Source organism: Halichoerus grypus, chromosome 1, assembly GCF_964656455.1.
Source record: "Halichoerus grypus chromosome 1, mHalGry1.hap1.1, whole genome shotgun sequence".
In the NCBI taxonomy this organism is placed as follows: Eukaryota; Metazoa; Chordata; class Mammalia; order Carnivora; family Phocidae; genus Halichoerus; species Halichoerus grypus.
In genome coordinates, this window is record NC_135712.1 from 200,609,341 (window position 1) to 200,623,285 (window position 13,945).

A 13,945-nucleotide genomic window follows, 5' to 3' on the forward strand; every position below is an offset into this window, starting at 1 on the left:
CTTTGGAGGAAGTGAGCACAAGTGTTGTGTTATTCTCTGAATGTTTCTGTGTGCCTGAGAGATTTCATCACGAAAACAGTGTGAAAAAGAAAGGGGTGCAGGGCCCCAGGTTCCTGCGCCGGAGCTCTGGGTAAAAAAGCCCCCGTTCACCTTCTAGGCCTTAACGAGTCATTTGTGGTGAAGCCCGAGACCCCCTCTGAAATCCCCTGCCAAGCCCGCCCAGCTGGACCCGTGGGGGCGGGTGGGGGGGGTCGGAGGGCCTGCTCACAGCAGTCCAGGGACCAAACCCGTGGGGCACTGGATGGAGTTCTGCTTCAGCTCCTCCTGTTCTTCCACTTTTCTGACCCCGCCTCGGTTAAGGCCGGGTGTGTGGGGGCCGGGTCTGGCCTGGGAATCAGGAGCTTCGCTTGTGTGGCCGTCCCTCCGCTGCTCAGTCACCGCCTCGGTTGTCAGGAAAGCCCGCCTTAGCCGGGCGTGGAGTTGTGCAGGAATTTGTAGCCCCCCAGGAAAAGGGGGCTCTTACCTTGAACAGGCTTAGAGTGAAGGTGCTGCCTGGATTATTCGGGAAGGCAGGGCAGAGCCTCCGTCCCTGTACCAAGTGGCCAGACCCTTGTGGGTTTAACCCCAGACTGCAGGGTCTAGGGCTGGGGTGTGGGCTTTCCAGGAAGAGCCTGAGGCAGCAGATTCTGTGTCTGTCATAGCAGAGAGGGGGCCTTTCTCCTCATCGGTTCTCCAGGTCTGGAAAGGGACTCCCAGCAGGATGTTTATGGCTTGGGAGCAGGCTCCATGGACCCCCTAGGCCACAGCCCCTGCCATGGCCCCCTTTGCCGATGGGGGGAAAGGGGCAGCCCTCCAGCTCCATTGAGGTGGGGGGCGGGCAGGGATGACCTCTGAGGCCAGTTACCGGTGAGCATCTTCGCTTCCTGGGCTCCTGGGAGGTAAGAACAGTCTGCTTCGGTCCAGGTCAGCCCACACTGAGCCCAGGTGCCAGGTGGGCACCCCTGTGGGCACCAGCCCTTCTGAGGTGTCCTGAGAGGAATGCAGGGCCCACTCCAGGCTGCCTTCAGCCAGGGGCAACAGGACAAGGCCTCATGGAGAACATTCCTCTTGAGTTGGGTCTGGAATCTTAGTGGGTAGGATTTGGGCAGAGAAGGCCCAGAGGTGTGAACCAGCAGGGTGAAAGGGAGAGTGGGGTAACCGCTTGTTGGGGAGGCATGGACAGACACCCTCTGACCCATGGCTTGGAAAGCCCAGCGTGGGCTTTGTATGGGTCACTGGAGCAAGGAGGGAGATTCAGTGTGGCCCCGTCGGTGCTGCACAAGCTTGTGGGGCAGCCCAGCCCGTGTCTTCGGTTGGTGATGAACTTCCCAGATGAACTTCCCAGAAGTTCCTCATGCACTTTTGTTTACACGGACAGGACTGAGCAAAATAAAAGTTGAGACAGTTCTTTGTGCAACAGCGGGCCCCAAAATTGTAGAAACCAGGCAGATGGAGAAAGCTCGGGACTTGGAAGCAGCTCCGGGTGTGAGGCCAGGCCTGCCTGTTATTAGCCTTCTGGCCCTGACAAGTCACTGCCTCAGTGAGCCTCACCCGAGTATCTTCGACTAAAGAGGGGGAGAAAGATAGCAGCTTGCTTCCCTGATGAGCACAGCAGATACCATCACTTTTTATCTGGCAAGTGCTGGGCTCTGGGCAGAAAGAAGACACTTTTAGGCCCTCCTGAGAGAGTTGAAGGACTCCAGACACACGTGGAGAAGGCAGAACTCTCACACAGGCTGTGCTCACTTTGCAAATTGGGGAAACAGCAAGGTTGGTGGATGAGAGAAGAAGTAAAAGTACCTGTGGCCAAGAAATGAATCATTAGGATCGTTTGTGGGACCTCCCCTCCTTGATAGAGTTCATCCTCAGCAAAGTCATTGAGGAGCGTCGTTTTGCAGATGCAGTGTGGGGCCAGGGCAGGTGGCTGAGGAGACGGGAAAACCCAGCAGGATCGGAGGCAGGCACCCTGGGACCTCGCCCCTCACCAGCCATGCTGGAGAATCCCCATCTTCCTCTCTGCCCGTGCTGCTGCCCATTTGCCTTAAGGACACTTCTCAGAATCTTAGCCTGTTCCAGTTCCTTTGCCTTTCCTTATAAACTTTAGAATCGGCTTGTTAGTATCTATAAAAAAGCTTGCTAGGATTTTGATTGGAATTGCATGGAATCTGTAGATCCACATTCCTTCTTAAAATTTGTATGACTCTCTCCAGGATAAATCCTGCCCTGTCCCCATACAACCAAATCCCCACTGGGGTGAGGAGTCAGTGTCCCTTGAAGGTGGACCAGCCCAAGCCAGACCCTGTGGGAAGGAAAGACACGTTTGCCTTCCCAGAGGGGCCCGGCTTGTCATCTGGGCTGGATCTGCCCTCTTCCAGCCACCCCTCCCTATAGCTAACTTCGAGGGGCGTCGGAGACTTCTCTCTAACACAGCCCCTGCTTACGGCCTTGGTAAGATACAGCCCGGCAGCCATGGAAAGCTGGCCCACAGAGAGGGGCATTTCTGTCAGCTGCTTTTGTGTTTTTTTAAGGCCTCAGTCGATTCCTCCTGATGGCAAGTCAGCTGATGCATGTGGCACGGAGGGGTGTCTGGGGGCGGGTCTGCGGCTGACAGTCACGGCCACCCTGGCAGGGGGGAGGAGAGGGGAGGTGCTGCACACCCTAGCGGGCAGGGGGCAGGGGAGCGTGTCTTGTTAAGTGCTTGAACAAGCAAGCCTCAAGCCCTCAGCCCCCACAACCACCACCTCCCTCCGCTCTGGATCAAGGTGTGCACCCAGCTGGGGCAGTCACCACGCAGGGACATGGCTTACTCTGGAGTGGGTGTCACAGACTGCTGCCGCAGAAACTGGGCCACTAGCCCTCGTTCTTCAGGATGAGAAACCAGTTCTCCAAATCCGTGTGGAGAGAGGTCCCACCCCAGCTGAGGCCCTGCCCAGGCCTGGCCCGGTGCCCAAACCCCGGAGCTTGGCAAATGCTAGGCCTTCTCTCATCTTCGAGTTGGGTCCCCGGGACGGTGTCTGTGTCCGGCGTGTGCTTGCGCATCCATGACGTCAGCTTGATCCCACTGTCGTGATGACCCCAGGGCGGCTCTCACCCGCTCCTCCTGAGTCACCTCGCTGCGCTCCAGGCCCGGGGCTCTCCCGTCCGTGGCAGTGGGATGGACTGTGGCTCCTTGGCTCGTGCTGAGACGGCCTGCAGTCGCCCTGTTTCTCCTGACCCCGCTGCTCAGGAGTAGGCCCTGGATCGCGTGAGAATGAATCAGGAGAGGATGAGAGGACTGGTTTAAGAAGGCGGCGTTCACCATGCAAGCAGGCCAGGCATTTCTCTTCTGTGCAGGGGAAAGCGGGGAGGATGGCTGGGTCCTCTCTGCCCGGAAGGAAGTCCTGATCTTGTAGGTCATGATCGTCAGTGCTTCCAAAGCCCTTCTCATGAAATCCCCTTCCCTGTTCCGGGAGTAGGTGTGATCCGACCGCAAGGTGAAGAAACCGCACTTCATGCAGGTGAAGCAACTTGTCCACCATCTCCCAACTGAGAGGAAGGGGACCAGCCTTGGGAGTCCTCCCCAATCCCTCTGCCTGCAGGCTGCCAAGGCAGGCCCCGCTTGGTTCTCTTCCGCCACCTTCACCCTTAGTGCCGCTCCCAAATGTGGAGGCGCCGGGGCCTTTGGCTGTGTGCCCTGTTGGCTGGGGCCGGTGGGGTGGGCATCAGGGAGGCCGGGCAGCTGTGTGGTGAAGAGGTTTCTCTGGCAGCCTGCAGCGGGGGCTGGCGGTTTACAGCCCAGGGCAGCCCCGTGGGGTTGAGCACCATCCACCTCCCCAGCGTGGCCTGTGTGACAGGTGGGGCCCAGGAGGATGGGGGGCAGTGGGCTTCTGTCTCTGTAGCCCGATCTGGCCCCAGACGGCCAGTGTGGCCAGTTCAGGTCTCATCTCGTGTGCCCTTTGGGATTCAGCTCAGCTGTCCAAACTTTTGCCCCCCTCCTCTTTTAAAACTTGAATTGATAAAGTACTTAAATTATAGATTTTTTTCAGTTGTAGAAAATTTAGAAAATACAGCCTAACACGTGTCTGAGCATATTCTGCTGTTCATGACCTTTTTCACACACTGTGTCCTGATCATCTTTTGATAAATAACACTTCTACAAAATTCTCAATTCTCAATGGTTGCTTAATATTTCTTTGGGAATACTATCTGTCGTTTCTTTTTCAGTCCTTGATTTTTGGTACATCAGCTGTTTCTAGTACTTCAAGTGCCTGTCAGCTGTGCATTTTCAGGTAGGATGGGTGCAGAGCCTAGGGAACCCTAGGAAGTCTAGGGAACGTGGGCTGGGCCCTGCAGAGTCTAGGGTGGCAGTGGGTACAGACCACATGAGCCAGATGTGAGGGCAGCTAGGGCTAGGCAGGGGCCTGACTTAACTCACGCTTGGCCCTGGGCATGGCCTTGACCAGCTGCTGGCTGTTCTGAACCATCAGGGGCTGGGTACCTGGTGATCTTGACGGGCCTTGGGGCTGATGCAGTTGGGTGAACTTGGGTGGGGCTTCCATGTGGGTCTCACCCCCGGCCAGCTCTGGCGCTTCTGGCCTCCCTGTTTTTAAGGCAAGGCCTGACTGCCTTTCTATTCCAGATTTCTAAAGCCCCTTCTTCATCTAACGCCTGTGACCCACTGCAATATCAGGGGCTGAGGGAGGGTCCTGGAGGCTGGGGAGCTGGGAGGATGGGATTTGAGGAGGGAGGAGGAGTTTCAAGAATGGTGCTGTCAGCCAGACTCCTAGAGTGGGAGGATGAGGGAATGCCCAGCATGATTTTTTCCCTCAAGGCACACCAAGGGCCCAGAGCATGGCTGACCCGCCTGCAGCCCTGGGCAGGACTCCTGGGCAGGACTCCTGGGTGTGCTGTCAGATAGCCTTTACTCTTCCACATGACTGCAGGTCCCTAAGGAGCTTGGTGACGGGGACTGGGGTCCGCCTCAAGGCCAGAGACCTGGGTTGGGATTCAGGCTTTGGCTTTTCCCTAACTCTGAGGCTCTTGGGCACATCCATAAGTCTTTCTGTGACTATTTTCCACATCTGGAAAATGTCAGTAGCCACCTTACATTGAAGGGCAGTCCTGAGAGGCAGCATATGGAGCGTGTTCCTATTGAGAAGGAAGCATTATCCCATTCATCTCAGCCTGCGCTTTGGGGTGGGGACAGGACATCAAGGTCCAGAGGATGCGGGAGCTCCCACCCCTTTTCCTGAAGCCCTTGGAGGAGGCATTGGCCAGGGGTCGCTTGGGAGGCTATGTCCATGGGATGTGGCCCTGTCCAGCACGTGGTCTGTTCTTGTGCCACATTTTCTCTGTCTGTAGGACAGGAGACCTGGGGTGGGTAGGAGGGGAGGGAGCTTTGATTGCCCTATATCTGTACCCATCCCCATAGTGTGGCCAGCGTGGCCCTCTGGGAGGACAGCTGGAGTACAGTACCTTCTGCCCATGAGTGGGGAAGCCGCTGGACTCTTCCAAAGTTCCATTTGCTATTAAGCCAACCATCAAGTATCCCGAATTAAACTGTTGAGCAACCACCAAAGAAAAACATCGCCATAGCCCATCTGTTTCCGGTGTCCGTGTTCCATACCAACCTTGTACTCGACTTCTAGTGGAGTTTCCAGGTGTTCTGATGGCACTGTCCTGAGCTGGACCATCGCTCACTCCCATCGTGGTCATTGTCTGGACAGGTGCTCATCCTCTGCAGGGGTGCTCGCAGCCTCCTCTGGGGGATTCCGCCAGAAGAGAGCCCAGAAGTGTCTGCTGGGGGCTGTTAGAGGTGATGCTGCCAGAAGCATTTCTGTGTGCAACATTTGGTTCTGTTTGACCCTGTTTTGGTACTGTTTCTATGGTATAACTTCCCCAGATCAGGCTTATCAGGTCATGGGTTTGAGCGCTCTAATCTGTCTTGAAGGAAGTGACCACCAGCCTCTGGAGCACTTGTGAGCACCATTTGGGACAGTTGCCTGTCCCCTTCTTTTCACGGGCCTGTCTGGCAGGCCACAAACGAGGCCTTGTCTATATTGGAGACACGGGGGTGAGTGTGCATGTGCAGAGCCCAAAGCATACAGAAGGTTGTTGGGGGTGTGTGCGTGTCCCTGGAGGAGCCCCGTTACTCTGTACCCCGGATGTGCAAGCTGAAAGCCGTCTGTGGTCAGAGCTGCTGTCTTCAGCCAGGGCTGGCCTCCAGGACTTCCCAGGCCTATCCTGGGCTTGGCCTGCCCTGTGCTCAGTTACTGGGAGGAGAGCTTCAAGACTCCCCCCTTTCTCTGGTCCTGGAGAAGCGTGTGTTGGCAGGGGGGACTGAGGCAGCTGGGTGGGGTGGGCCGTGTTCTTAGGGCACAGGCCAGGTGGGACTGCCTCATGTTGGCCTCTCTCCAGGGGCCCAGGGCAGGGGCTGAGTGTGAAGGGGTGAGATGAGGGGCTCATGTCCCCGAGGGTAAGGCTGGGAGCACAGATGAGGGTGAAGTAGGCCAGGGCTAGGAGCCCTCCATGAGCATCAGGCTTTCTCAGAGGCCTGTTTGCCAGCGAAGGGGTTGGACCAGATCATCTGGAAACTTCCTTTCACTTGAGTGAAAGGACTAGAGTTCTAGAACTCTACTCCTGGGTAGAGTTTCATATTTTACAGAGAATACCAACTTTCTCCTCCCCCTTCCCCTGAGGGGCACGTGTGGAAGGGAATTTCCAGGGATGGGATCTCCCTGGCCAGCCCACACCCGGGGTCCCCGCGGCTGGCCTTGAGGGAGACCTCACAGTGGTCACCAAACCTGCTCAGGCACTTGCTTGGTCTCCTCAGATACCCGGGGAGGGAGTGGAGGAGAGGAGATGGAAAAACACATTTCCCCAGTTTAAGGAGACAGTAGGATGTAAACGTGGACATCACTCTGCTGCTTTGCTTCAGAGATAACAAAGGCCCTTAGGAGCTGGCTGCCCTGGCCCGGCCACATTCCTGCCCTTTGTGGATCTCCTGGGCACAAATTCTTTGCTTCCGGGGTTGTCTTCCCAAGCACTGAAAGGCCCAGAGAGCCCCAGGTCGCCCGCCACGCGCCCTCCCTGAATTCCTCTGTGGAGTGGGGACAAGTGTGAGTTGGCAGCGGAGTGCTGGGGCTGGCTCTTTAGGAGCTTGTGGGGCAGGGTCTGTGGGGCAGCCACGAAGGGGCCACGTGCGTGGGGTGTGAGGGCTGCTGCGGAGAGGGCAGAGGGCCATGTAGGGCCAAGAGGAGGCCCAGGAGAGGAGCCATCAGCTGTGTCTTGGGGTGGGTGGCAACCTTTGGGCTGCCCACAGTGCCGTCTTGTTAAGCTAGCTCTTGAAGGCCAAGGGGCAGGAAAGTGTAGCAGACCAGACTGGCAATGACCCAGGGGACATTTGATTGGAAAGCAGGCTGTGGGGACCAATGAGGAATGAGGTCAGGACTGTGTGAAGACGCTGAGTCTTGTTTAGGGGACAGTGGATCAGAGAGGGTGGAAGTGGGGGTACCAGGTAGCCTCTGTGGCTGCCCACATGGAGGGGACTGGGGGTGGCCCAGGGCATTTGCGCCTGGCTGGCTCAGTCGGTAGAGCATCCGACTCTCGATCTCAGGGTCATGAGTTCAAGCCCCACGTAGGACATGGAGCCTACTTAAAAAAAAAAAGAAAAAGGGACTACCATATCATTACTCGTGCAGCCAGGTGCCCCTGATGCTGCATTTTAAATCCCAGAAAAAGTATGAGTATTTTGTACAGTCAGTATTCTTTTAGATTTCCCTGCATATTTACTCTGTCTGATGCATTTCATTCCTTCTGCAATTCAGTGCTCCCATCTGAGATCATTTTCCTTCAGTCAGAAGCATTCGCCTTAGTATTTCTTGACAGATTCCCGGATGACCAGTTTCGCCAATTTTTCTTTTTCTGGCCAAGGTTTTCTTTGAAGGCTGTTTAAAAAAATATTTATTTATTTATTTGAGAGAAAGAGAGCACGAGTGCCGGGGATGGGAAGTTGGCAGAGGGAGAGGGAGAGAGAGAATCCCAAGCAGACTTTCCACTGAGCATAGAGCCTGATGTGGGGCTCAATCTCACAACCCTGAGATCATGACCTGAACCGAAATCAAGAGTCAGACGCTTATCTGACTGAGCCACCCATGCAGCCCTCTTTGACGGCTATTTTATCTAGATTTATCATTCTGGTGTGGCATTCTAATTACTTTTGGCATTGCCCATGTATCACCCCATTGTCTTATGGTTTCCATTGTTTCTGTCGAGAAGTCAGCTGTCTGTTGTAGGTTTTCCTTTGAAGGCCAGGTGTCTATCTAATTTAAGAATTTCTCTTTGTGTTTGGTGTTGAGTAGTTTGATAATGATTTGCCTAAGTGTGCTTTTCTTTGGAGCTCCTAGTGTTTCTTTAATCTGTGTGTGGCTTGGCTTGATGTTTTCCACTTATTTTGTGAAATTTTCAGTTATTATCTCTTTAAATATTGCTCCTGGGGCTCTCATTACATGTTATGTTAGCTCTTTCCACCATGTCCCATGGGTCTTTCATGTTCTTTTTCGTATTTCCCAACTTTTTTCCCTCTGTGCCTCGGTCTGGATATTTTCTGACTTAAGTTGCGGTTCGCTGACCCCCCCCTTTAGTTGTTCTAAACTGCTGTTGAACCCATTTATTGAGGTCTTGACTTTGGTTATATTTTCAGTTGTAGAATTCCCATTTAATTAATTTGTAGTTTCACATTCTCTGCTGCAATTCTCCGTCGTGTGATACACCTTCCTGAACTTTCATTAATTTCAGTTGTTTTATATTTCATTTCTAACCATTGTACGATTTGGATCTCCTTTAAGTGTATTTCTGTCATTTTTTTTTTTTTTTCTCATGGCTTTGGTAGAATCCTGGATATTGTATATGAAAAGTCCTAGGGATAATTTGGGTTCTGAATCATTTATTTTCTTCCGGAGAAAATGTATTCCAGCTTCTGGCAAGCGGTTAGCCTACAGGTGCCCTCACCCACCCTCTCAGGACTGAGGAAGGGGCTTCCTTCCTCGAACTGATGCAAACTTCTGTCTCTTCAGCCCCATGGGTTGGCAGGAAGCTCTGCTTGGGGTCTCCGCTTTTCAGCCTCTGCGTGTAAGTAGATGCTTTAAGGGAGAAGAGGCGCCCAAGGTCAGACTCACCTGTCGCACTGCCCCTCCCTCCATGATCGCAGCCCCTCTGATCCTGGTTGCCTTGGTACTTCTCCAAGGCTAACAGTTAGATTTTTAAAAAATACATCTGTTGTCAGGTTTTTAAGCTGTTTGCAGAAGCCGGGGGTTAAACCTTGGTCCTGTGTTGGAAAGACCAGGCCCCCGAGCAGAACCCAGTGCCCCCGTGACCTGCCCTTAGAGACTCTTGCCTTTGGCGGTGATAGGCGTGGGGGAGGGCCAGTTAATTAGGCATTAGTGAGAGGCAGTCTCTTCATTAGGTCTCACCGAGTGAAGCAGGGAGGGCTTGGCCCTAGCTCGACACAGCTGGCAGACCCTCCTTGTTTACAGATGTGGAGACTGAGGCCCAGGTTGGGCCAGTCCCACAGTGACCGGGACCCAGGTGTTCGCGACTGCTGGGCCCGTGCTCAGCTCCAGGGGGAGCAGGGGACAGTGGGTAGCAGGGCTGCTGTGGGCGCTGGGGGTGCTAGGTGGCCAGCCCCCCCCGGCCAGTGCTGCTGTTGCGCTGGCCTCTCCCCGGCCCCCTGCCATGGCCTCCCCATTCCAGCGTCTTCTGAAGCCTGGGCAGCAAGGGGCCCATGTTGCTGCGAGACCTGGGTACAGTTCCCGGCAGCCTCCCCTCTCTCCTGCCCGTTGCTCACAAAACCTTGGAGCTGGTTTCTGAGAGTGATAGGGTTTTTTTTTCCTCACTAATCCCCGCAGTTTTTCTGTCCACACCCAGTTTCTCTTCCGCTTTTTTCCCCACCCTGTTGTGAACGAAAGTCAGCGCACCAAATCATGCTCTGCTTTCCCTCCCGGTGCCTCAGTGGCGTTTAGCAGCAGGCCCGAGGGAGGCATTAGCGGGTAGAGGATAGGGTGGGTGTCCCTGCTCCTTGGAGGAAGCCTGTGGGAGTGGGCGGCCGGCTTCCCGCACGTAGGCCTTGCCCGCACTGCCCCTCGGGGCCCTGGCAGAGAAGGGGCTGGTGGAGCTGGTGAATTCGGGGACGATTGGCCTCAGAGAGCTCCCACACTCAGACCACTGCCACTTGCTAGGTGTGTGGCCACAGACACCTGCCGCCTCAGCCCTAGAAAAGCTGGCCGCCCGGGGGCTGGGGACTTCGGCAGCGTTTTTGCCCGGCAGAGACAGGATTCTGTAGGTGACGGACTGTGGGAGCCCTCCTGCTGGGAAAATGTGCCCTATCCTGGAGGCCCAGGATTTCTGAGGGGCCAGCAGTCCTTGAGGGGCTCCGAAGAGGGAGTGAAGAAGGAGGACCCACATCCAGGCTCCCCTGGCTGGCGGGTCAGGGACCACTTCTCCCCCAAGGATGAAACCGTCTGTCCACTGTCTCTGGCCTTTAGTAAGCAGCACCCCCCCGGAACTGTCATTCTGCCACCCTGTGGGGTTAGCCAGGGCCCCTCCTCCTGCGGGCAGGCTTTTGGGTGTGGGGGTCGGGGTTGGTGAGCTGCTGAGCCCGGGAGGCCCCAGCAAATGCTTGGTGTGCCCAGCCCTGCCCGAGGAGACTGGCCAGGCCCAGTGTGTGATCCTGGTCGCCCGTGGCTCCTTCTCAGAGCTCTTGGGGTCCGCCTGGTAGCATTTTAAAGAGCTCTTGCAGCCGCGGGGCTGGGCCGTTCCCCTGTCTGTCCCGGGGGTCCGGCTTGTCCAGCGTGGCGCGCTGTCGTGCCCGTCCTTCACCCTTGCTGGCTGCTCCTAGCGCATGCACAGCCTTGCCACCGAGAGTTGAGGTCTGCCCCGGTGGCGCCGGGCTGCAAAGGCTCTGAGGAGGAGGCCGCGCTTGGAGAACCAGTGGGTGACCACTGGTTTACTCGTTTAGGAGAAACTCAGCCCGGGAGCTCTGGCCCTGACTCCAGGTCGGACGCTGTGGCCACCGCTGTGGGGCCTAGGACAGTGGTGCAGTCCCTCCGACCCTCAGGTCCCCTGACTGTCAGATGGAGCTCCTCCGGGAGACACGGCCAGGGAATGTTCCGGGGGCCTCCCTGGCCCCAGCTCTGGGCGAGAACCGACGGCACAGCCGGGGCTGTGGCAGAGCCGCCCGCCCAGCTGCCACCTGGCAGGTGACGGGGCTCGGCGACGGGGCCTGTCCCAGTGATTCTTCTGTTCCTGCGCTTGCCCTTTCACCAGGCTATCTCCAGAGAGACCGGGGGGAAGTGGAGAAGCCACAGCCCAGCTCGCGCGGCTTCCTCACTGGCTGACGTGCCAGTGTGTGAGGTGAACGAGGCCCTCCGCTCCATCTCTGCCTGTTCTCTGCTCTCGTAGGGAACTCAGGTTGCGGAACTATGTCCCCGAGGATGAGGACCTGAAGAGGAGGAGGGTGCCCCAGGCCAAGCCAGTCGCAGGTAGGTGGGCCGCCTCCCTCCACCTCTGCTCGGAGGCACGGACGCCTCCACCTCGGCAGGTGTCGCGCTCTCTTGGAGAGTAACCAGCCGCGCCAGGGCTGGAAGGTGGGCTTCTAGGACCCTCGGGCACCATCTCACAGCCATGCGGCAGTAACCCACGTTGAGTGACAGCAGAGGCGGTCGGGGCACCCGAGGGCCTTCCAGGGGCCTGTGAGGGAAGAGGCTGCATCCCCCTGGAGGACCTCTCTGGGCTGAGGAGTGGAAGTGGCCCTGGGGCCCTGGGACAGCAAGGGCAGGGGGAAGCGGGGGAGCGTCCTGGGGGTCCGAGTGAGTCCCTGAAGAGGAGCGGAGCGTTCAGGCACTCAGCGAGCCGTGGGCGGGCCGACGGAGCCCAGAGTTGTTGTTAGTGCTCCTGGTCTCTGTGCCCACAGGGGCGAGGCCCTCCTGGTCTCACCACCCCGAGGCCCAGTGTCCGGTCAGGCCCGGGCCGTAGCGCCTCCCCAAAGTGACTGTCCCCCTGCTCTTGGGAGCACGTATCTGAGTGGGATGGGAAGAAGAGCCACCTATGTCCTGGCCAGTCCATGGCCCAGAGGACGTCCTCAGAGCCCAGGATCCCCTGTAGAGTATGGGAAAGCCGGTCCTCGTGGTTCTTCACAAAACCGTACCGTGGCAATACCCGGGTGGTGCTCCCATTTCCCAGGGGAGTGTAGCAGCCATGCGTCTGGCTGGAGGTCTGGGTTCCATCTGTTCTAGCTCTCTGCCTCCTGCAGGCTCTCCTTCGCCCCAGGATTGTTTCATCCCGGGAAACCCAAGCCCTTCCTCCTGGGCAGCCTTTGCAGAGTCTTCACCTCTGGAAGTTGGGAGCCCGGGAGAGGGGCCAAGAAAGCCCAGGGTCTCCGCGGGGACACGCCCGCACCCTCTCCCCCTCCCCCAGGCACCCCAGGGAGAGCAGGGCTCCTTTCCGACAGGCCTGTGTTGTTCTCTTGCACCCTCTAGTGGAAGAGAAGGTGAAGGAGCAGCTGGAGGCCGCCAAGCCCGAGCCCATCATCGAGGAAGTGGTGAGCACCCTGAGTGCCCCGGGGGCCCACTGGGGGCCCTTCTCTCCTCCCCCACACCCCCTCCTCCCTCCCTCCCTTTCTCCTGCTTTCTACCTCTGTGCCCTGGAGCTGGGCCCCTCCAGCCCTGACATGCGTCTCCTCCCTTCCCAGGACCTGGCCAACCTCGCGCCCCGGAAGCCTGACTGGTGAGCGCTGCCACGTAGGACTAGCGTGGACTGAGTGGCCACTCGTGGTGCCAGGCACGGCCCTCAGGCTGAGCCTCTCCCGCCCTCACAGCCGGGAGACGGACGGTGTGGACGCGCAGCTACACGAGATAATTACTGTCCACAGTACCTCCTGACAGGACACAGAAGGACAGCGAGAGGGAAGCCTGTGGGGGGGTGACGCCTGGAGGGTGAGGAGGGGCTCAGGGAGAGCGAGGAGCAGCCGTCCCCTCCAGAAGGCCCTTCTGCAAGGGCGAGGCTCCGGCCCACCTCAGTTGCATTTGAGCAAGGCCAGCCTTGGCCCTCAGGGAACCACAGGATGGAGGCGAGGTGATGGGAAGGGCAGATGTTGATTCCTGTCCCGGTTCTGCCACCAACTGGCCTGTTCTGCTTTGGCCTCAGTTTCCTCTTCTGTGAAGTGGGGCTAATCGTCCTTCCCTGGTGCCCCTATGACCAGGCTGATACAGAGAGTGAGAGAGGGCCCTGTGGCCTGGGGCTGGTGTTGTACTTGACCTCGGGCCAGAGGCATGGGCCCCATCCTTTTCACCTGCCATCCTCTGGCAGGCATGGCACCACTGAAGGTGTTATTTGTTGAAACAAAAGCATGGGGCATACATCCTAGGAGTCCCTGAGTAGGGGGAGTAGGCTGTGTGTGCACTTCTGGAAGCGCCTGGTGGCAAGGGGGAGCAGGACCCACAGTGGGACCAGACCAAGATGGCGACTCTGAGAAACCATCCACCCTTGCACACCTTGACTCAGTCCCATGTTTGGTGGGTCTGCGGCACCAGTCGCTGCCTCAGCGGGACGGGGCGGGGTGGCTGATGCTGGGTTTGGGAGGGTACAGAGAGGAATGTCCTGGCCTCCTCCCCAGGGTGGTCTCCTCAGGCAGCTGAGTGTGATTCCTAATGCCAGAGGGGCTTTGGGAGGGGAGGGTCCCAAGGCCACACCAAGCCAGCCTTTAGCTTCTGGCCTCCTCATACCTGCCTGCTACAGGGACCTCAAGAGAGACGTAGCCAAGAAGCTGGAGAAGCTAGAAAAGCGGACCCAGAGGGCCATCGCTGAGTTGATCCGTAAGTACAGGGCCTAGCAAGGTGGGGTCCCTGCCCTCTGGGTGGTGGCCCAAGCACAG

At 57.4% G+C, this 13,945-nt stretch overlaps 1 protein-coding gene across 1 annotated transcript in view; it reads left to right on the forward strand.

The window, feature by feature from the left end:
* CCDC12 (coiled-coil domain containing 12) overlaps positions 1–13,945 on the forward strand; it is a 57,438-nt gene that overhangs the window by 39,821 nt on the left and 3,672 nt on the right. Inside the window, exons 4-7 of the mRNA XM_036107732.2 lie at positions 11,476–11,555; positions 12,552–12,613; positions 12,764–12,798; positions 13,810–13,886. Of these exons, the coding sequence (XP_035963625.1) occupies positions 11,476–11,555; positions 12,552–12,613; positions 12,764–12,798; positions 13,810–13,886 (254 nt within the window). The remainder of the gene's footprint in view (positions 1–11,475; positions 11,556–12,551; positions 12,614–12,763; positions 12,799–13,809; positions 13,887–13,945) is intronic.